The following is a 21002-nucleotide window of genomic DNA, read 5'->3' as shown; positions in this document are numbered from 1 at the left end:
CATAGGAGCAGTGATGCTGCTTGGCCTGCTGTGTTCATCCAGCCCTGCACCTTATTAGATCCTAACTTGGTTTTCTTTTAACCATGGATGTCTGTTACTGAATACACTGACAAAAGGCTGCCAGGGTACTTTTAACATGACAAATAGAATGTTAATTAACAAGAACACAAGGACTATATTACATTAGACAAAACAAAAGCTGAAAGGATTTCTAACAAATAGATAGTTTAGGCTAACTTTCTGCAGTTGAGTTTTGCAATCGTATCACTATTGAATACTGTTTATTAAGGTATAGCAAGTATTCTCAGCAGAAGTATAGGAACAGAAACAGGTTGGTCATTCAGCCTCTTAGGTGTGTTCTACCATTCTATCAGACATCAGAAAACACTACTGCTTTATCCTAACAATATACTTAAAAACACCCAAACTTCAATGAACAGCTATCACTATCCCTAAATTAAAGCTCCTTTCTCACACTCAGGATGGTACAGCTGCAACCATTTTCCTTTCAGCGAATTTCTGTGCAGTCACTAAATTCTGTTTTCCTTCAGTCATGTCTCTCCTTGAGACACCTAAAACAAGCTATAAACTAAACTCAGTATAACTTTTTAACTTCATGGCAAATGCAGGAGTTCCCTAAACTCCGTGTTTAGCTCGTACACCTCCATACTCTGGCACTAATGGGCACATACCTATTGACTTTCAGGATTGCCCTGTTTCTTTTTGTCTTGGGCTGGTTTTTTTAATACATGATATTGCATTCTATAACATGCCCAGATCTCCACGTCAAGTTTGTAAAATTTCATTAAAGTACAGGAATAGACCCCTAGGCTCTTTGGCATTACAACTCCAACCTCACAAATGAAACTGAAAATGACTAACTGCATGTTCTATGTTCTCCTTTCTTACACAGAAAATGTAAAATTAAGTTATACATTGTTTTTAACAACAGAAATTCAATTTATATGTTTTTTTTTCAATAGAGAAATGGACAAACATACAAATTAGGAGTAGAAGTAGGCCATTTGGCCCCTCAAAGCTGCTGTGTTATTCAGTAAAATCATGGCTGATCTTTTCTAGTTTGAATTCCACATTTCCGTCTGCAACTGATAATCTTTGATTCCCTTGCCTAACATTTTTACACAAATTGCACTGTCCTACAAAAAGCTGTTGATGCTGATCCAACTAAACTTTTCAAGACTGAAATTGGTAAGTTTTTTTTCTGGTAAAAATCTACTGAGTAAATGCAGGATTATTCTGATGAAGTGTAAATCAATTACATTCTAATGGAATGGTGGAACACTCTCAAGGGGCTGAATGACCAACCTGTTTCTGTTCTTATACTTCTGCTGAGAATACTTGCTGCACCTTAATGAACAGTATTCAATAGTGATACAGTTACAAAACTCAACTATATAAATTGTTGGCCTAAATTATCTGCTTGCTAACTATATAATGTGCTATTCCAACATTGATATGAAATTCCTTTGTCTTCTATCTCTGGATATGCTTTTTGTATGCATTTGGTTTACCTGCTTCAGTGGCCTTCATTGGTAATGTTTAGAGAAGGGAACCTTTCACCTAAACTCATCTGCCTTGGAAGTGAGACAACAAGGTGTAGAGCTGGATGAACACAGCAGGCGAAGCAGCATCAGAGGAGCAGGAGAGCTGACGTTTCGGGTCGAGACCCTTCTTCAGAAATGGGGGAGGGCAAGGCGATTCTGAAATAAATAGGGAGAAATGGGGAGGCAGATAGAAGATGGATAAATGAGAAGATAGGTGGGGAGGAGACTGACAGGTCAAGGAGGTGGGGTTGGAGCCAGTAAAGGTGAGTGTAGATGGGGAGTTAGGGAGGGGATAGGTCGGTCCAGGGAGTACGGACAGGTCAAGGAGGGGGGATGAGGCTAGTAGGTAGGAGATGGGGGTGGGGCTTGAGGTGGGAGGAGTGGATAGGTGGGAGGATAGGTTAGGGAGGTGGGTACGAGCTGGGCTGGTTTTGGGATGCGGTCGGGGGAGGGGACATTTTGAAGCTTGTGAAGTTCACATTGATACCATTGGGCTGCAGGGTTCCCAAGCAAAATATGAGATGCTGTTCCTGCAACCTTCAGGTGGCATCGTTGTGGCACTGCAGGAGGCCCAGGACGGACATGTCGTCGGAGGAGTGGGAGGGGGAGTTGAAATGGTTCGCGACTGGGAGGTGCAGTTGTTTGTTGCAAACCGAGTGTAGGTGTTCCGCAAAGTGGTCCCCAAGCCTCCGCTTTCCCGGATGTAGAGGAGGCCACATCTGGGCCAGCAGATACAGTATACCACATTAGCGGATGTGCAGGTGAACATCTGTTTGATGTGGAAGGTCTTCTTAGGGTCTGGGATGGGGGTGGGGGGGAGGTGTAGGGGCAGGTGTAGCACTTCCTGCGGTTGCAGGGAAAAGTGCCGGGGTGGTGGGGCTGGTGGGGAGTTTGGAGCGGACAAGGGAGTCACGGAGAGAGTGGTCCCTCCAGAAAGCAGATAAGGGTAGGGAGGGAAAAATGTTTTTGGTAGTGGGGTCAGATTGCAGATGGTGGAAGTGTCGGAGGATGATGCGTTGGATCCGGAGGTGGTGGGGTGGTATGTGAGAATGAGGGGGATTCTGTTTTGGTTATTATTGTGGGCAGGGGGTGTGAGGGATGAGTTGCGGGAAATGCGAGAGACATGGTTGAGGGCGTTTTCGATCACTATGGAGGGGAAGTTGTGGTCCTTGAAAAACGAGGACATCTGGAATGTCCGGGAGTGGAACATCTCATCTCGGGAGCAGATGCGGTGGAGGCGAAGGAATTGGGAATAGGGGATGGCCTTTTTGCAGGAAGGTGGATGAGAGGAGGTGTACTCTAGGTAGCTGTGGAAGTCGGTAGGCTTGAAATGGATATCGGTTTCCAGGTGGTTGCCAGAGATGGAAATAGAGAGGTCTAGGAAGGAGAGAGGTATCGGAGATGGTCCAGGTGAACTTAAGGTTGGGGTGGAAGGTGTTAGTGAAGTGGATGAACTGCTCGAGCTCCTCGTGGGAGCACGAGGCGGCGCTGATACAGTCATCGATATAACGGAGGAAGAGGTGGGGGATAGGGCCAGTGTAGCTTTGGAAGAGGGATTGTTCCACGTATCCGACAAAGAGGCAGGCATAGCTTGTGCCCTTGCGCCCGAGTTTCTTACGGTTGACTCAAAGCATTTTGAAGTCAACCAATTAGCCACACGATTGTTATATCAACTAGGGATGGGGAATATGTGGAATCTTGACAGCTTCACTCACATACTGAGAACAATTTTTTAAGTGATAAACTTGAATTTTCTGCTGCAATCCAGATAACTACACAGAATAATGGAAAATATGACTGTTGAATCTTAGTGTTGTCTGATTGCCCAAATTATATTTTCTAGCACCCTTATCAACAGACTGCTTCCAGCCTTTCCTTCTGTGTACATTGTCAATGAGAACAGCATGGGAGCGTGGTCCAATCGCCTATAAATTTTCCTCCACACTTTTCTGTTATTGCTGCTTTCCAGGTAATGCTAAGCCATTGAAAGTGACAGGAATGGACATGTGGAGTCCTGATGTATAAAGACAGCCTTGTAACTGCCTTCTTTTCCACCATTTCCTTCAGTTAATGGCTGAAGGGTTCACATTGCCCCATGGCCTCCAGTGGACATTTGTACTAGCACTTGAGCAGTTCCAGATCTTTAGAACTGCCAACTGGCACTTTTAGTGTAAGGAGATTAGGTCAGATTTGATCAGTAAACAGAAACCCTATCTTACTGAAAATGTGTTCTGAAGAGGATTTGCAACTGATATCTATGGTGCTGGATTCATGTTTCAGAAGCAGTTCAAGCTGGTGTTTTTATGTTTTCTTTTCCTTGTATGTAAGAAATAATGCAGAGCTAAAGTAACATGATTTTACCTATGCTGTTGGGCAGATTCAATTAATAGGGTCCAAAGAAAGGCAGGAAAGATTGCCAGGCTGGTGGTTCTGTGTTGTTACTGTATGCCTCCAATATTTAGATGAAAATAAAAGTGATCTGGTCTTAGGGGAATGGCATCTGGTTGTGTTGGAGCAACATTAAAGATTATATTTGTTCTGTATCCAATTAGATTTCAATCTTAAATAGAACAAAACTGCTGTAATAAAATGTGTTTTTAGAGACTCTGGCCTGGAGTCTTACATGTCTAAAGAACATAACAGTAGATTGTGTGCAAACTTTAAAGTAAACTTTAAATTTTAAAGTAATGATTCCCATAATTCAGTACTCCATGGATTGCATATATAGAACATGGAACAGTACAGAACAGTACAGGCCCTTCAGCCCACGATGTTGTGCCGACCTATTCCTACTCTAAGATTAAACTACCCTGCATACCCTATATTTTACTTTCATCCATGTGCCTATCCAGGAGTCACTTGAATGTCCCTAATGTATCTGACTCCACTACCACCTCCGACAGTGCATTCCACGCACCCACCACTCTCTGTGTAAAGAACCTACCTCTGACATCTCCCCTATACCGTCCTCCAATCACCTTAAAATTATGCCCCCTCGTAATTTCTGCCCTGGGAAAAAGTCTCTGGCTATCTACTCTATCTATGCCTCTCATCACTTTGTACACCCCTATCAAGTCACCTCTCATCCGTATTCGCTCCAATGAGAAAAGCCCTAACCCCCTCAACTTTTTCTCATAAGACCTGCCCTCCATTCCAGGCAGCATCCTGGTAAATCTCCTCTGCACCCTCTCTAAAGCTTCCACATCCTTCCTATAATGAGGCGACCAGGATTGAACACAGTATTCCAAGTGTGGTCTAACCAGGCTTTTATAGAGCTGCAGCATAACCTCGCGGCTCTTAAACTCAATTCCCCTGCCAACCAAAGTCAACACACCATACACCTTCTTAACAACCCTATCAACTTGGGTAGCAACTGTGAGGGATCTAGGTATGTGGACCCCAAGATCCCTCTGTTCCTCCACACTGCCAAGAATCCTGCCATTAACCCTGTATTCTGCATTCAAATTCGATCTTCCAAAATGAATCACTTTGCAATTTTCCTGGTTGAATTCCATCTGCCATTTCTTTGCCCAGCTCTGCATCCTGTCAATGTCCCTTTGCAACCTACAACAGCCTTCCACACTATCCACAACTCCACCAACCTTTGCATCATCAGCAAACTTACTAATCCACCCTTCCACTTCCTCATCCAAGTCATTTATAAAGATCACAAAGAGCAGAGGTCCCAGAACAGATCCCTGTGGAACACCACTGATCACCGAGCTCCAAGCTGAATACTTTCCATCTACTACCACCTCTGTCTTCTATTGGACAGCTAATTCTGTATCCAGACAGCCATATTTCCCTGAATCCCATGCCTCCTTACTTTCTGAATGAGCCTACGAAGGGGAACCTTATCAAATGCCTTGCTAAAATCCATATACACCACATCCACTGCTCAACCTTCATTAATGTGTTTTGTCACATCCTCAAAGAATTCAGTAAGGCTTGTGAGGCATGACCTGCCCCTCACAAAGCCATTCTGACTATTTCTAATCAAACTATGCTTTTCCAAATAATCGTAAATACTATCTCTCAGAATCCTCTCCAGTAATTTGTCCACCACAGAAGTAAGACTGACTGGTCTGTAATTCCCAGGATTATCCCTATTCCCTTTCATGAACAATGGAATAACATTTGCCACCCTCCAATTATCTGGTACTACTCCAGTGGACGATGAGGACGCAAAGATCATCGCCAAAGGCGCAGCAATATCTTCCCTCACTTCCTGTAGTAACCTTGGGTATATCCCGTCTGGCCCAGGGGACTTATCTATCCTCATGTTTTTCAAAATTTCTAGCACGTCGTCCTTCCTAACATCAACCTGTTCGAGCATATCAGCCTGTTTCACGCTGTCCTCACAAACGTCAAGGCCCCTCTCACTGGTGAATACTGAAGCAAAGTATTCATTAAGGACCTTCCCTACCTCTTCCGACTCTGTGCACAACTTCCCTCCACTATCCATTGGCCCTACCCTCACTCTAGACATCCTCTTGTTCCTCACATGAGCATAGAACGCCTTGGGGTTTTCCTTAATCCTACCCACCAAGGCTTTTTCCTACCCGCTTCTAGCTCTCCTAAGTCCTTTCTTCAGTTCACTCCTGGCTACCTTGTAGCCGTTTAGAGCCCTGTCTGATCCTTGCTTCCTCAACCTTAAGTAAGTTTCCTTCCTCCTCTTGACTAGATGCTCCACATGTCTTGTCATCCAGGGTTGCTTCACCTTATCATTCCTTCCTTGCCTCGGTGGGACAAACCTATCCAGAACTCGTAGCATGTGCTCCCTAAACAACCTCCACATTTCTGTCATGCATTTTCCTTAGAACATCTATTCCCAATTTATGTTCCGCAGTTCTTGCCTAATAGCATGATAATTCCTCCTGCCCCAATTAAATACTTTCCCATACCGTCTGCTCCTGTCCCTCTCCATGACTATAGTAAATGTCAGGGAGTTGTGATCACTATCACCGAAATGCTCTCCCACCAAGAGATCTGACATCTGGCCTGGTTCGTTGCCTAGCCCTAAATCTAATATTGCCGCCCCTTTAGTCAGCCTATCTATATAATATATATAGCTACATATATACAGCTTTGCATCCAGTTTCTGCAACTAGCTGCGGAGATGTGCCCTTGCCACAAAAGATTCCCCTCTCTAGATGTGCAGTTTATTTGTGACATGTTCAGCCCAATCTTGGCACCATTTATGATACCCTCATTCTGTTTCACTCTGCTTATCCCTCAGGATTTGAGACATGTGTTAAACCAGAGAGAGTTATTTTGCAATAATGATTATCACAGTCCACCTGGGTCAAGACTCTGGTGCTCAACCCATCAATACATTGGTAAACATGCATGTAATGAAACCCATGCTGCCATATCAGCATTATCAACAAAAATCGGGTGTTCAGGTAATGTGGTTGGCTGTCACTCGATTCAAGGATAATGTGTACTCAGGTTTATAAGCTTCTGTGTGGATTCTCGACTTGCAGATCTTTGTGAAAAAGGGGCAGGATGTCCAACGAGATAGTGGGGTCAGGACTATGGGTTTGCTTCATTTTCTTTCCTTCTCTGCTCCCGCAGTGTCTCATCACTAAGATAATAAAGCGAGATGCAGTATGAGGGACACATTGTTGCCATTTTGAATGATTGGTTGCAAGTTTCTTCTAGTTATTAATGTCAATGCTGCTGCATTTTGCTAAAAGCTTCAGTGTTTTTGAAGCATTCCATTTGTCCTCCCTGGAAATTTGGCCATTGAGAGTTGAGAAATCAGGATCTAATGGTGGAAATGCTTTTCAACCATCTGGATGCAGTATCCATTGTATAGAATCATACAGTACAGAAGAGGACCTTTGGCCTATCACATCTGAACCGATAATATAATTACCCTAAATCTGCAATAGTCCCGTTCTCCAGCACTTCGCCCATAGCTTTGAATGTTATGACATTTCAAGTGCTCATCCAAACACTTGTTTTTAAGGCTGTGAGGTATCCTACCTCAACTGCACTCCCAGGCAGTGTTTTCCACATTCCTACTGTGCTTTGAGTGAAAAACTTTTCTCCCCTCTAAACCTCCTGCCTTTCACCTTAAAATTATTCCCTTTGTTATTGTTCATTCAATTTAAGGCAACAGCTGAATATCCCTGATCAAAACACCACTTTGTCCACGGCCCCTCATAATCTTATACACCTCAATCAGATATCCCCCCCCCTCAGCTTTCTCTGCTGTAAAGAAAACAACCCAAGACTATCTGGGATAACAAGATGTAGAACTGGATGAACACAGCAGGCCAAGCAGCATCAGAGGAGCTTTTTCAGAGCTAAACTGTTGATCCTGTGAATTTACTCTGCACCGTCTCCAATGCAATTACATCCTTCCTATCATGCAGTGAACAGAATTGCACAATACTCCAAATACTGAACCAAATTTTGTACAGTTCCAACATAACCCACCGCTCTTATAATCCATGTCATAACTAATAAACAGAAGTGTCCTTATGACTTCTTAACTACCCTATTAATCTGTCTTGCTGCCTTCATGGATCTGTGGAGAATGACCCCAAGATCCCTCTGTTCTTCTGAGCTTCCTAGTGTCCTGTTATTCATTGAATACTCCCTCATCTTATTACTTCTTCCAAAGTGTATCACCTTGCACATATCAGGATTAAATTCCATTTGCCACGAATCTGCCCCTATGACCAAACCTGGTCATGTTCTCCTGCGACCTAAGACCTTCTTCAGCACTATCAAACACCTGGCAAATCTTCATGTCATTTGCAAACTTACTTATCATCTCCTCCATCACATAGGGACCTAGCACTGATCCCTGTGATATGCCACTGGACACTGGCTTCCAGTCATCCAATCAGCCTTCTACTGCCACCATCTGTTTCCTAACACTAAGCCAGTTTTGGATCTGATTTGCCAAGTTACCCTGGAATCCATGTGCTTTTATCTTTATCAGTTATCCATGTGGGTCCTTGTCAAAGTCTTTGTTGAAATCCATATAAACTACATCAACTGCACTACCTTCATCCACACACCTGATCACCTCCTTGAAAAATTTGTTAGGCATGATCTGTCTCTGACAAAGCTATGCCGACTATCCCTGATCAAACATTGTCTCTCCAAGTGGAGATTAATTCTCTCCTTCAGAATTTTCTCCAATAATTTCCTTACCATAGATGTAATATTCATTGGTCTGTAATTCCCTGGTTTATCTTTACCCTTCTTGAAAAGTGGACGCACATTAGCTGTCCTCCGGTCCTCTGGCACCTCCCCTGTGGCCAAAGAGGACTGAAAAGTTTTGGTCACAGCCCCTGCAATTTCTTCATCTGCTACACAGCTTGGGATATAACTCATCCAGACCTGATGATTTATCCATTTTAAACCTGTTAAAATTCCAATACCTCTTCATTCCTCATGTTAAACTGCTGAAGAACTTCACAGTCCCTCTTCCTGAATTCTTTACCTCAATCCTCCTTCTACAGTTTGTCTATAGTGTTCGTAGAGAAGCACTTAACCTGCATCATCTTTCCAGGCCAGTTCCCAACAGCAAACATCAGTCTTTTGTTTTGTTTAGAATCCCCACATTGTGGAAACAAGCCATTTGGCCCAATAAGTCCACACCAACTCTCTGAAGAGCAGCCCACCCAGATTCACACCCCTACTTTATCTCTGTAACCCTGCATTTCCCATAGCTAATCCACCTAACCTATACATCCCTGGATGCTATGGGCAATTTAGCATGGCCAATCCATCTAACCTGCACATTGTTGGACTGTGGGAGGAAACCAGAGCGCCCAGAGAAAACACCCGCAGACAAGGCTAGAATGTACAAACTCCACACAGACAGTCACCAGAGGTTGGAATTGAACCTGGGTCCCTGGCGCTATGAGGCAACACTGCTAACCACTGAGCCACTGTGCCGCCTCCTTTTTTAAAACAAGCTGCTGTTCAAAGTTGAATTTCCAATTTAAGTTCACAGTTACAAATCAAAATTTAGAAAAATAAACAAAAAATAATGATGGTCTCAATAAAAATCATAATTGGTTAAGTATCCATTCCCTGGATCACTCTGGAGGAAGTATTCACTGAAGCATATAACACAGAAGGAGGTCATTCTCTGTCACAATTTGTCATGGCCTGGACAACCTTACCACCATTTTTCTCAGCTTTGCCAGCTTGAATAGGTGAGTAACTGAGAAGGAGGAAGTAGAAGAGAGGACTGGGAGAAGCAAAGAAGGGAGAAGGCAGCTAACAAATCTGCCTGGAATAATGGGATCATTTCATCTGTGTACAGGTTTACTGAAGACAAGCTCATATCCCTATTCTACCACAGTAGCACACTTCTGTCTGTCACAGAGCATCACAGGGTCCTCTTGGTGGTAACACTGAAATGAAAGATGCCAAAATACAACCGTTCCAAAACCATTTTATCATAGAAATCATCCAAAATATCATATCAAAGTTAGGTAACCACTCCTGTGCATTCCCTTGATGCCTGTCCAGCAAATCTCTTTGCCTGACCTAGTGCTTCCATGCAGTGTTATTCTAATAGCTGCTGCATTGCTGGAAGAAAACTTCAGATTTTCATTGGTGGAGAAACAGCCCTTGGGCAGTTTTGGCCCTCAAAGGCCTGGTTTTGAACTATATGACTTCAGCACAAGCATCAGCATTCTTGACTGTCTGGCTGATACAAAACAACAAGTGCATTAGTAGAGTGATATTAGTGGAAGGATGAATGCTGTTATCTTTGGAGAAAACAGCAGTTTGATGTTGCATGGGACCTCTTGGAGCTCAGACATCTGCAGTCATGAAGGAAACAGTTTGAGCTGCATGGTAGGTAACTGTTTATACGGCTAAAAGGTGAGATTGGATATCCTCAGAATAAGCTTCCACTGCAGTGTTCAAAGGTTGGATGATTTCTGCTTGTGTTACAATAGATGGTGAGGTATTGGTCAACAGATCCAGAATTGTGGTTGAATTTGCAAGCGTTCACATGGAGTTAGTTACCACTTCCACATTGAAAAGCACGGAGTACAAGGTGAACCCTTTCCCAACTCAGTGACAAACGTCTCCATGCTCCTTGACAATGGAAGCAAGTTTTCTAGCAGACATACTAATGCATATTTTTAGCCTTTTTATGTACTCCAATCCATCAAAGTCCTGAAGTTCATCCTCTACAGCAGAAATTGTGCACAGTCAACCCCACCCCATGGAGTTGGTACCTTTGTGGTTCTTTCACCCCAGTTGTAGGTCACTCCTGTAAGTTAATCACCACATGTCGATCCTGCCCATATGTTTACCTATCATGAATGAACTGTTCCAGAGAGTGGGATAGGCAAAGGTGGACACAGTCATTTTCAATGTTTACAGCCCTGCCCCAGGCTATGACTTCAGATAGGACCAGCACTATATCCCAGGTTCACAGACAATACAACATTTGTTGGCAAAGTAAGCAATGAGGAAGACATAATAAGGCTGAAGAGGGACATAGATAGATAGTGAGTGGGCAAAACTACAGCAGATGGAATATAAATGGCACATTTTATAGTTACCTAACCTAATTTAAAAAAGTAAAAGAGCTCAACATGTTTTGAATGACGTGAGAATGTTACATTTAGGAATGTCAGGTTATCCCAGTAGAGTTCCTTAATATGATTGAAATTTACCTTCAGTTTGAAGGAGAGCAGAATAGGTCTGAGACTATTTTTAAAAAACATAAAGGCAATTATGAAAGCATGAAATCAGAGCTGGTTAAAGTGAATTGGCAAAATATGTTAAAGGATAGGTCAAAAAGCTGCAGTGGCAGACATTTAAGGACACATTTCAGAATATACAGAATAGATATATTCCAATAAGTAAGAAAAAAATTCCTGCAAAGGACCTGCCATCTGTAGTTAATGAGAAATGTTAAAGATTGTTTCAGACTTTAAGAAAAAAACATATATTTTATACAAAGGCAGGTGGTAGGTGAGAGGATTGAACAGAATATAAAACAAAAAAAACCTAAAAATGAAAAAGTAGAGTGTGAAAGAAAGCCAACAGAAATATAAAAACATGGTAAGTATTTCTATAAATATTGAAAGAAGAAGAGTTAACAAAGTTAGCAGGAACTGCAGATGTTGGAGAATCTGAGATAACAATGTTTCGGGCCACGTCAGCCTTCCTGCTCCTCTGATGCTGTTTGGCCTGCTGTGTTCATCCAGCTCTATACCTTGTTATCTCAGAGTTAACAGTGACTGTTGGTCCAGACTGGAGATTATCAGTAGTAGGCAGGAATATGGATTTCAGGTTATAATGGATCAACCATGATCTTATTGAAGGGCAAAGCAAGCTCAAGAAGTGGAATGGCCTAATCTTACTCCAAAGAAAGCAATTCTCACTTTCCAACCATGTATGTTGTTGACATGAATTTGTGACCATTCTTGTTACTCTGACCTCTGTTGGAAAATCCTGTCTGTTGTATTATAGCAATGGGTAGCCTCTCCCACTGCTGTTTGCCCAACCGAAACGTTAACATTCTGAGTAAGTCTTCTGCAGTCACTTTGGGTACCTGCTGCAAAAACTGATTGTACTTGCCTTTGAGGAGAAGATGCTGACATTTATCAGTGCAGATAACATAGAGCTGGATGAACACAGCAGGCCAAGCATCATCAGAGGAGCAGGAAAGCTGACGTTTCGGGCCTAGACCCTTCTTCAAAGTATCTCTGAAACATTTATCAGTGCAGCACAGCTTTAGGTGATGTCAGTCTTGCAAAAACTTAGGCCCTCTGCAAAGATATGCAACCTAATGCATTTCACACTGGACTGCATGCTATTATCATACAAATGGGCTGGTAACACGAAGGGTCTAGGCCCGAAACGTCAGCCTTCCTGCTCCTATGATGCTGCTTGGCCTGCTGTGTTCATCCAGCTCTACACCTTGTTATCTCTGGTAACATGAAGCTTCCTGTTTTCAAGTCTTATTCAATTTCTCCCCTCAAACACCTGAAGGAATTGTAGAAAGGATGGTGGACCAGCTTTTGTCTATATCCTTTCCCTTCTGCTTTGTGTCAGGAACAAATCATTCATCAGTTGCAAAGCACAGCAAACTTAGTCCCACATGCCAACCTTTATTAAGTTAATCCTGTTTGTAATATCCCTTTTGTTCTGTCTCAGCAACAGAATAGTGGTATCAGTGTGTTTTAAGATTTTTGAGGATTTAGATTCATTTCGATAACCAGAAGCTAACTTTTACATTAAGATGTATTAAACATGTAACCTGGGAGATTTCCATTTAATGTTTGAAATGTAGTCAGTGACATGTCTAGGCATGTTTTGCACATTTTATTCAGGGGAACACAAAGTGTAGCAAAGGGATAAAGAGGTAGTTTAAAAATTAATCATAAAATTTCTATGTATTCACAGAATAGCTATAGCTATCCAAGTTAGATACTTTGAATTACTTTGAATATTGCATTGCTGGTCTTAAAATGTAAGTTTTGAGAGCATTGTACTTTGAATTGCTGTGTTTGCTTGTTTATTGTTGAATGCAGGAGTTCAGAAACTTTACTGGGCTGTGAGTGTCCAGGTTACATTTCTATGGTCACCAAATTTGGCAGTGGCTAAGAAAGTCTTTTGAAAAAACAATGTGTTTCTTGAATTATTTCTTCCACTAATGCTTGTTGGAAAGATCACGTTTGCTCTCAGACAATCATAAAATAGTTTAGCACAGAAGGGGGCCATTTGACACATTGCACCTATACTGGCTCTTTGATAGAACAATCTGATTAGTTCTACTCCCCAAGTCCTTTGTCTATAGTTCTGAGAATATTTCCAGATCCATTAGCTATCCTTTTGAGAGCTATTGTTGAATCTACTTCCAGAAAGCTTTCAGGCACAAACTTCAACATTTCTAGATCCTAACAACTGACTACATAAGAAGTCGCATTTACCCTTCGGGTTCTTTTGTTAATTACTTTAAATCTGTCTTTCTGGTTGTCTACAACTGAGTAGTGAAGATTCTGTCTCAGGAAGTGTGTAAATGTTGATTCTTTCCATCCATACTCTTCCTGTTCAAATTGGAATCAGTACAGATACATGTAATACTGGACTTTGTAATCAGCAGTAATGCTATTCCCTACTAACCTTGAAGATAGGATCTCACAATATCTGTGGCAGGAATCTCTCTTTTCCCATGATCAGTTTCCTTCTGTCACTTGGTCAAGGAGATTTAAAAGCAGTAAAGTTATCAAGCAGGTAAACTATCAGTTATATTTATGTATTCTTATGGAGAACAATCAGAAGATGCCACTGAAATTCCTTTTTTTCTCTAAAAGTGAAATTTGATAGTACAGTTATGAAATATACATCATGCTTTGAATAATTTGGTAGCATTATTTTGGTAGTTCCACTTAGCGATTGGAATATAATTCCCAATGCTACTCACTTTCTTGTGTAAACAGAAATAAAGAATGCAATGTTCATAAAATGAAAATGCAAGAGTACATCAGTTACTGTTATTCTCAAGGTGTTCTGACGAAGGGTCACTGGACTCAAAACATTAACTGTGTTCCTCTTTCCACAGATGCTGCCAGACTTGCTGAGTTTCTCTAGCAATTTCTGTTTTTGTTACTGGTCTCTATTGTCTTCTTCAATCTAATCTTTGGCTAATGAAACTATGAAACTATATATCCATAAACAATAATCAAGCAATAAGGTCCATGTTGCCATCAGACATTGAACACAAAGTAGAGGTTTTGAAGTAGTGTTTCAAATGCTTGGTGTGATAAGGTAAAATATTATAATTTGCAATTTAAATTTTAAACTGGAGGTGAAATCAATTTGTAGTTTCATTTCCATAAAGGTAACTTTTTTTTTAAAGACAGAAAATAATTTGGAACAGTGAACTAATACATAATTTCCAAAAAGTCATTATGACTTATGTTAAATGCTTAGCAGGACACTAACATGTGATGCTAATTGATTATAATTACCACCTCCCTCAAGCTGCACGGCTGTGGGTACAGCTGCTCCGAGGGTCTGCGCATGGTAATTGATTAACCAATGCTGTTCAAGCATTGACTTAATGGTTACAGAAGTTGCTGCCGCACGTGGACGTTGGGGGTCTATGTAAAAGAAAACAATAAAGGGAACACTTTTTATAACGTAGAGAAAACAGAACACAGGCCACGAATAGTTTGAATTCAGTCCAGAACAAACAGTTACACCCTAGCAGAAGAGGAGATTAACTTTTTGAAGCCTCAAACAGTGCGAGTTTATAGAGAAATTCTCAAGCTCTCAGAAATTAAAAGATGCTTAGACCATCAGAACTGGAAAGATGATTCTAGACCTTCAAAACTGGAATCAATTAACTAAGAAATTAAATAGTTATAATGGGAATGATATTTCAATGGGTTGCACATCTGTTAATGCAATTGCTGGGACAAAAGATGAAAATTTGTTTTTGCTGTTTATGTTAACATCTCTCTAAACCATATACATAGCTTTATCTTCTTTTCTTTTGTGTTATTTTATTAAGAATCAGGAGCAGCCCTTGTAAATATGTTCAGTAATTAATTTTCACAGCAACCAACTGTAAAATTTAAACTTAAGACTCATTAAGCCAAGTTTCAATGTGGGATCTGACCTATCCAGTATTATCGTTAGTTGGAGTCATATCATCAGAATGAATTTGGGTGTTTAATGCCACGGTCTCTGAAGATTTCATACTTTGCATTCATTGTCATGCAGAATTAGTAGAGCAAATTGACTGAAACATGTGGAATTTTGGAATTCCAGCTTTTAGACCATTCAGCCCATTCTATCTTCAACTTGAGCTCTATGGTCTGATCCCCTTTTATATTCTTTGTTTACAAATAATAGAAAAATTATATTAGAGGTTCTACTGTAGTAGTCACTTGTGGTAAAGCATTTCGTAATAGGCTCCTATATGAAAATATCTTCCAGCTTCCACCTTACAAAGCCTGTAAATTTTTAAAAGGTCTATCAGATCTCCACCCAACTTTCAACCGGCCAGTGAAAAAAAAATGCAAGTTTGTTTCAGTACCCTATGATATGTCAAAAATATTTTACTTGCTCAGATGTACATTGTGATGACCTAAGCTCATGAAGGTTGTTATATAAATGCAACTCTTTTTCTTTCTGTAATGTCAATTTGTATTTACTGCAGGTTTTACTTTGCCGATAGGATTCTCATCTCCATTGACTAGTCTCTCTGCAGCCTTGTCTCCAGGGATCAACGCAACTGCTTTTCAGTTCTCTGGCTCTTCTGCTAATGAAAATTCTTCAAACACAAAAGGATCATTTTGCATTCCATTAGTCCAAATAATCCAATCCCCAGCACAGGAAAGTGTATCTGCATCACCAGTGAGCAGTGATCCTATTCAGATAGCGATGTGTCCATCTCCACCTCGAGACTCAGGTTAGTCACTAAGGTTTTACATCAGAACTAAAGTAAATGGAAATATTCTTAGTTGACATACAACAAGGCAACAGTTCCATTCTGTAGGGTGTAGCAGTAACAAAGTTATTAGTTAGTAAGTAAGGTAAAGACAGGATGGCTCCTAGCTTGAGAGTGTACATTCCATGTAGTGTGGGAGCTGCAGGTTTATTCTTGTGTCTTGCTTAATGATTTGTGTAGGAAGTATTGTCAGCTGCAGCTTGAGCAACTGCTAGTGCCACTGTGCATCCTTAAGGTTGAGAGGTACATTGACAGTATGTTTATAGCTGTGGCTACCCCATAGCTTAAGAGTACATAGGGAGACAGTGAATGGGTCAAAAAGAAACAAGCAGATAGTGTAGGAGTCCTCTGAGTTCATCTTACTCACCAGCCTGTACTCAGTTCCGAATACTGATGAGGTTGATTGTTTATCTGGGGCTGTGCAACCAGAGCTGGGTGGATGGGACCATGAGTAGCTCAACTGTGCAGGGCAGTACACGGAAGATTGGCGTAGGAATAGTGACAAGGTCTTCTAAAATTAGGAGAACAGTTAGGTGTTTTGTGGCTGCATGTCATGAATTCAGGATAGTATGTTACTTCTCTGGTGCCAGGGTCATGAATGTCACTGAGCAGTTGTGGATCATTCTGGAATGGGTGGGTGCACAAAAAGAGGTTGTGATCCATATTTGGAAGCAAGGACATAGGTAGGAAAAGGGATGAGGTCCTGAAGGTAGAGTTTAAGGAATTGGGAAAAACATTAAAAAGCAGGAATCTAGAGGATGTACTGTCCAGATTATTCCCAATGTCATGTGTTAATGAACATAGAAATAGGAGATTGGAGCACATAAATTCCGTAGAGGTGATTTTTAAAAAAATGGTGGAATGTGGGTGTTCCCGATGGGGTCAGTATTTACTGGCCATTCCTGGTTGCCCTTGAGAGGGTGGTGGTGAGTTCATGCCTTGTACCATTGCAAACAATTTTGTTTTGGTGGTGCACAATCCCATTAGAGAGGAATTTCAGGATTTTAACCCAGGACCAGTGACAGCAATATATTTCCAAGTCAGGATAGTGAGAGGCATGGAGGGAACTTGCAGGTTGTTCTGTTTCCATGTGTCTAATGCCCTTGTCCTTCTAGATGAAAGTGGTCATGGGTTCAGAAAGTGCTCTGCAAGGAGCATTGATGAATTTCTGCAGTGCATCTTGTAGATGGTACACACTGCTGCTACTGAGCATCAATGGTGGAGGGAATGGATGTTTGTTGATATGGTGATAATCAAGCAGGCTGCTTTATCTTGCGTGGCATCAAGCTTCATGAGTGTTGTTGGAGCTGCACATTATTCTGGAGAATTTCATCATGCTCCTGACATTTGCCTTGTAGATCATGGACAGATTTTTGGGGAAATTGAGAGGAGGTACTCACTATACAATTCCTAGCTTCTGGCCTGCTCTGCTTTTTTAACCAATGTATTAATATGGCTAGTCCAGTTTAGTTTCTGCTCAACAGTAATCGGGATGTTGATAGTGGGGTATTCAGTGATGGTGATGTCATGGAATGTCAAGGAGCGATGTTTAGTTTCTCTCTGGTTAATATGGCCATTACCTGATATTTGTGTGGCACGATGTTATTTGCCACTTGTCAGCCAAAGCCTGGATATTGTCCAGGTCTTGCTGCAGTTGGACATGGACTGTTTCAAAATCTGAGGAATCTGCGATCATCGGTGAATCTGTTCATTTCTGATCTTATGATGGAAGGAAGTTCATTGATGAAGCAGCTGAAGATGGTTGAACCTTGAACACTACCCGGAGTACGGCCAAAAGAGATTTCTGTAACTGAAAAGTCTGACCTTCCACAATCACAACCATCTTCCTTTGGACCAGGTATAACTCTAAACAGTGGGGTTATCAACTCCACTCCCAAGGCTGCCTAGGATCTGCTTCCAAAGTTGGTAGGTATGAGTCTGACATGCAACCATTCCTCAGAGCAAAAATTGAGTGTGGCCAGACGATATTTTAAACTGAGGTAGTCTCTCACATTGGGAAATTTCCTTACTCAAATTGCCTACCTTGATGGGAAATGTCTGACCACAGTGCAAAATGCACACTCACCCCCAGTGAGTTTTAATTCTCCATCTTGAATAGGGGAATGAAAATCAGATTTCCATTTTCCTTGGTGCAGGATTATTAGAGCCCATTAAAAACACACGAGAGCCAACGGTCTATGATTAAGATAGTAGCCAGCTGAGGAAAGGTACTTGTCAAGTATTTTCACACCTTCAGTGTGTAGGCCTTAATTCCCACTGACTCTAGTCCTTCAGGTTTACTCTGGGTATCAACAACCCAAGGCAGTTCTAACAATGGAATCTAACCAATGTCTTTGTTAGACATTGGTTACTACATTGGACACTACAAAAAAAAACTTAAAATATTACCTATATGCTTACAATCACAAGTAAACCATTTCACATGGATTTCTCTGAAGATCAGACCAGAACAAGTGATCAACCTGCTCCAGCTCAATTTTGAGCTGTTGAACAGTCGACTTCCCCTGAGCTAGCTAATTTTTTACTGTGAGACAAGTTTGTTCTTTCTTTACTCTTTCCATATGACGAAGCTATATATTTACAGTCTTCAAAATTAAACATTATCTATGAAAATTTATTTCACAGTTCTTGTTGACCTGCCTAATTGTTATTTTTACTTCCTAATTTCTTTGTATTCTCCAATATCACGCTTCCTTATCATTTATCTGCTGCGTATATTTTCATTACCATTAACTTTACTGTTATGTCCCACCATGATACATAATTAGTGACGAGTTTGTTCATTTTTTTGAACTCTGTCAATGTACGTTTCCAGTTCGTGTTGTATGTCAATATTGTTGTCCATACGATTTTTCCAAGTTCTACTCATGACCCCTCAAACTCAGCTTATCTTCAATCTGTTATCCTGATTTTTGCCACACTTACGGTCTTCCCATTTAAAATCTTGAAGCATAATATAATTAGCACTAATGCCTAGCTGTTCCCCTACTATTATCTCTACTTGAGGGAAAGATTTCTCTCCTCCCTTCAGTGGTAGGGCTGAAATGAGGAGTATCTTGCTTGGAAAACTACAAGTGCCTTGGGGTTGATAATATATTGTGCAGGGGTCAGGTTAGCTCAGTACGATGCCAACAGCTTGGGTTCAATTCCCATCACTGGCTGAGTTTATCATGAAGAACTCTCGTTCTCAACCTCTCCCCTCATCTGAGGTATGGTGGCCCTCAGGTTAAATCACCACCAATCATCTCTAATGAGAGAGCAGTCCTATGATCTGGTAAGACTATGGCAACACAATGCAATGTAATATATTGTACTGTTACAGTAGCCTGTTAATGCTGCGTCTGATTTGGTTGCGTATTTCCAAATTTAGTGAGGGTATACGAATTAGAAAAAATTTCATGACATTTACCATGGCATGAATAAATGTATCATGTATTAGATATTTACTGATCAAAGTATTTAGAGATGCTATTACACTGGTATGACTTGAACCCAGGTCTCCTGGCTAGGCTACAAGGTGCAGAGCTGGATGAACACAGCAGGCCAAGCAGCATCACAGGAGCAGAAAGGCTGACGTTTCGGGCCTAGACCCTTCATCAGAAATGGGGGAGGGGAAGGGGGTTCTGAAATAAATAGGGAGAGAGTGGGAGGCAGATAGAAGATGGATAGGGGAGATGATAGGTGGAGAGGAAACAAACAGGTCGCAGAGGCGGGGATGGAGCCAGTAAAGGTGAGTGTAGGTGGGGAGTTAGGGAGGGGATAGGTCAGTCCAGGGAGGACGGACAGGTCAAGGGGGCGGGATGAGGTTAGTAGGTAGGAGATGGGGGTGCGGCTTGAGGTGGGAGGAGGGGATAGGTGGGAGGAAGAACAGGTTAGGGAGGCGGGGACGAGCTGGACTGGTTTTGGGATGCGGTAGGGGGAGGGGAGATTTTGAAGCTTGTGAAATCCACATTGATACCATTGGGCTGCAGGGTTCCCAAGCGGAATATGAGTTGCTGTTCCTGCAACCTTCGGGTGGCATCGTTGTGGCACTGCAGGAGGCCCAGGATGGACATGTTGTCTGAGGAATGGGAGGGGGAGTTGAAATGATTCACAACTGGGAGGTGCAGTTGTTTATTGCGAACCGAGCGTAGGTGTTCTGCAAAGCGGTCCCCGAGCCTCCGCTTGGTTTCCCCGATGTAGAGGAGGCCACAACGGGTACAACAGATGCAGTATACCACATTGGCAGATGTGCAGGTGAACATCTGCTTGATGTGGAAGGTCTTCTTGGGGCCTAGGATTGGGGTGAGGGAGGAGGTATGGGGGCAGGTGTAGCACTTCCTGCGGTTGCAGGGAAAAGTGCCGGGTGTGGTTGGTCTGGAGGGGAGTGTGGAACGGACAAGGGAGTCACGGAGAGAGTGGTCCCTCTGGAAAGCAGATAAGGGTGGGGAGGGAAAGATGTCTTTGGTAGTGGGATCGGATTGCAGATGGCGGAAGTGTCGGAGGATGATGCGTTGGATCCGGAGGTTGGTGGGGTGGTATGTGAGGACGAGGGGGATTCTTTTTTGGTTCTTATTGCATGGAAGGGGTGTGAGGGATGAGTTGCAGGAAATGTGGGAGACACGGTTGAGGGCGTTCTCGACCACTGAGGGGGGGAAGTTACAGTCCTTGAAAAACGAGGACATCTGAGATGTACGGGAGTGGAATGCCTCATCCTGGGAGCAGATGCGACGGAGGCGAAGGAATTGGGAATAGGGGATGGCATTTTTGCAGGAAGGTGGGTGGGAGGAGGAGTATTCTAGGTAGCTGTGGGAGTCGGTGGGCTTGAAATGAATATCAGTTTCTAGGTGAGAGAGATAGTAGGAACTGCAGATGCTGGAGAATCCGAGACAACAAGGTGCAGGGCTGGATGAACACAGCAGGCCAAGCAGCATCATAGGAGCAGAGAGACTGACGTTTCGGGCCTAGACCCTTCC

At 42.2% G+C, this 21002-nt stretch overlaps 1 protein-coding gene and 1 long non-coding RNA gene across 2 annotated transcripts in view; both read left to right on the top strand.

Annotated features, from left to right (window-relative positions):
- Positions 1-15928, top strand: part of LOC125483947 — a 61307-nt gene extending 45379 nt beyond the window's left edge. Inside the window, exon 3 of the long non-coding RNA XR_007262813.1 lies at positions 15736-15928. This is a non-coding gene — a long non-coding RNA (uncharacterized LOC125483947). The remainder of the gene's footprint in view (positions 1-15735) is intronic.
- A 31-nt stretch (positions 15929-15959) lies between these two features.
- LOC109933430 (centromere protein J-like) overlaps positions 15960-21002 on the top strand; it is a 67939-nt gene continuing 62896 nt past the window's right edge. Inside the window, exon 1 of the mRNA XM_048600951.1 lies at positions 15960-15987. Coding sequence (XP_048456908.1) covers positions 15960-15987 — 28 coding nt within the window. The remainder of the gene's footprint in view (positions 15988-21002) is intronic.

Source organism: Rhincodon typus, chromosome 9 (genome assembly GCF_021869965.1).
Source record: "Rhincodon typus isolate 14 chromosome 9, sRhiTyp1.1, whole genome shotgun sequence".
Lineage (NCBI taxonomy): Eukaryota > Metazoa > Chordata > Chondrichthyes > Orectolobiformes > Rhincodontidae > Rhincodon > Rhincodon typus.
Note: the sequence above shows the minus strand (reverse complement) of the source record. Positions and strands in the feature narration are given on the sequence as shown.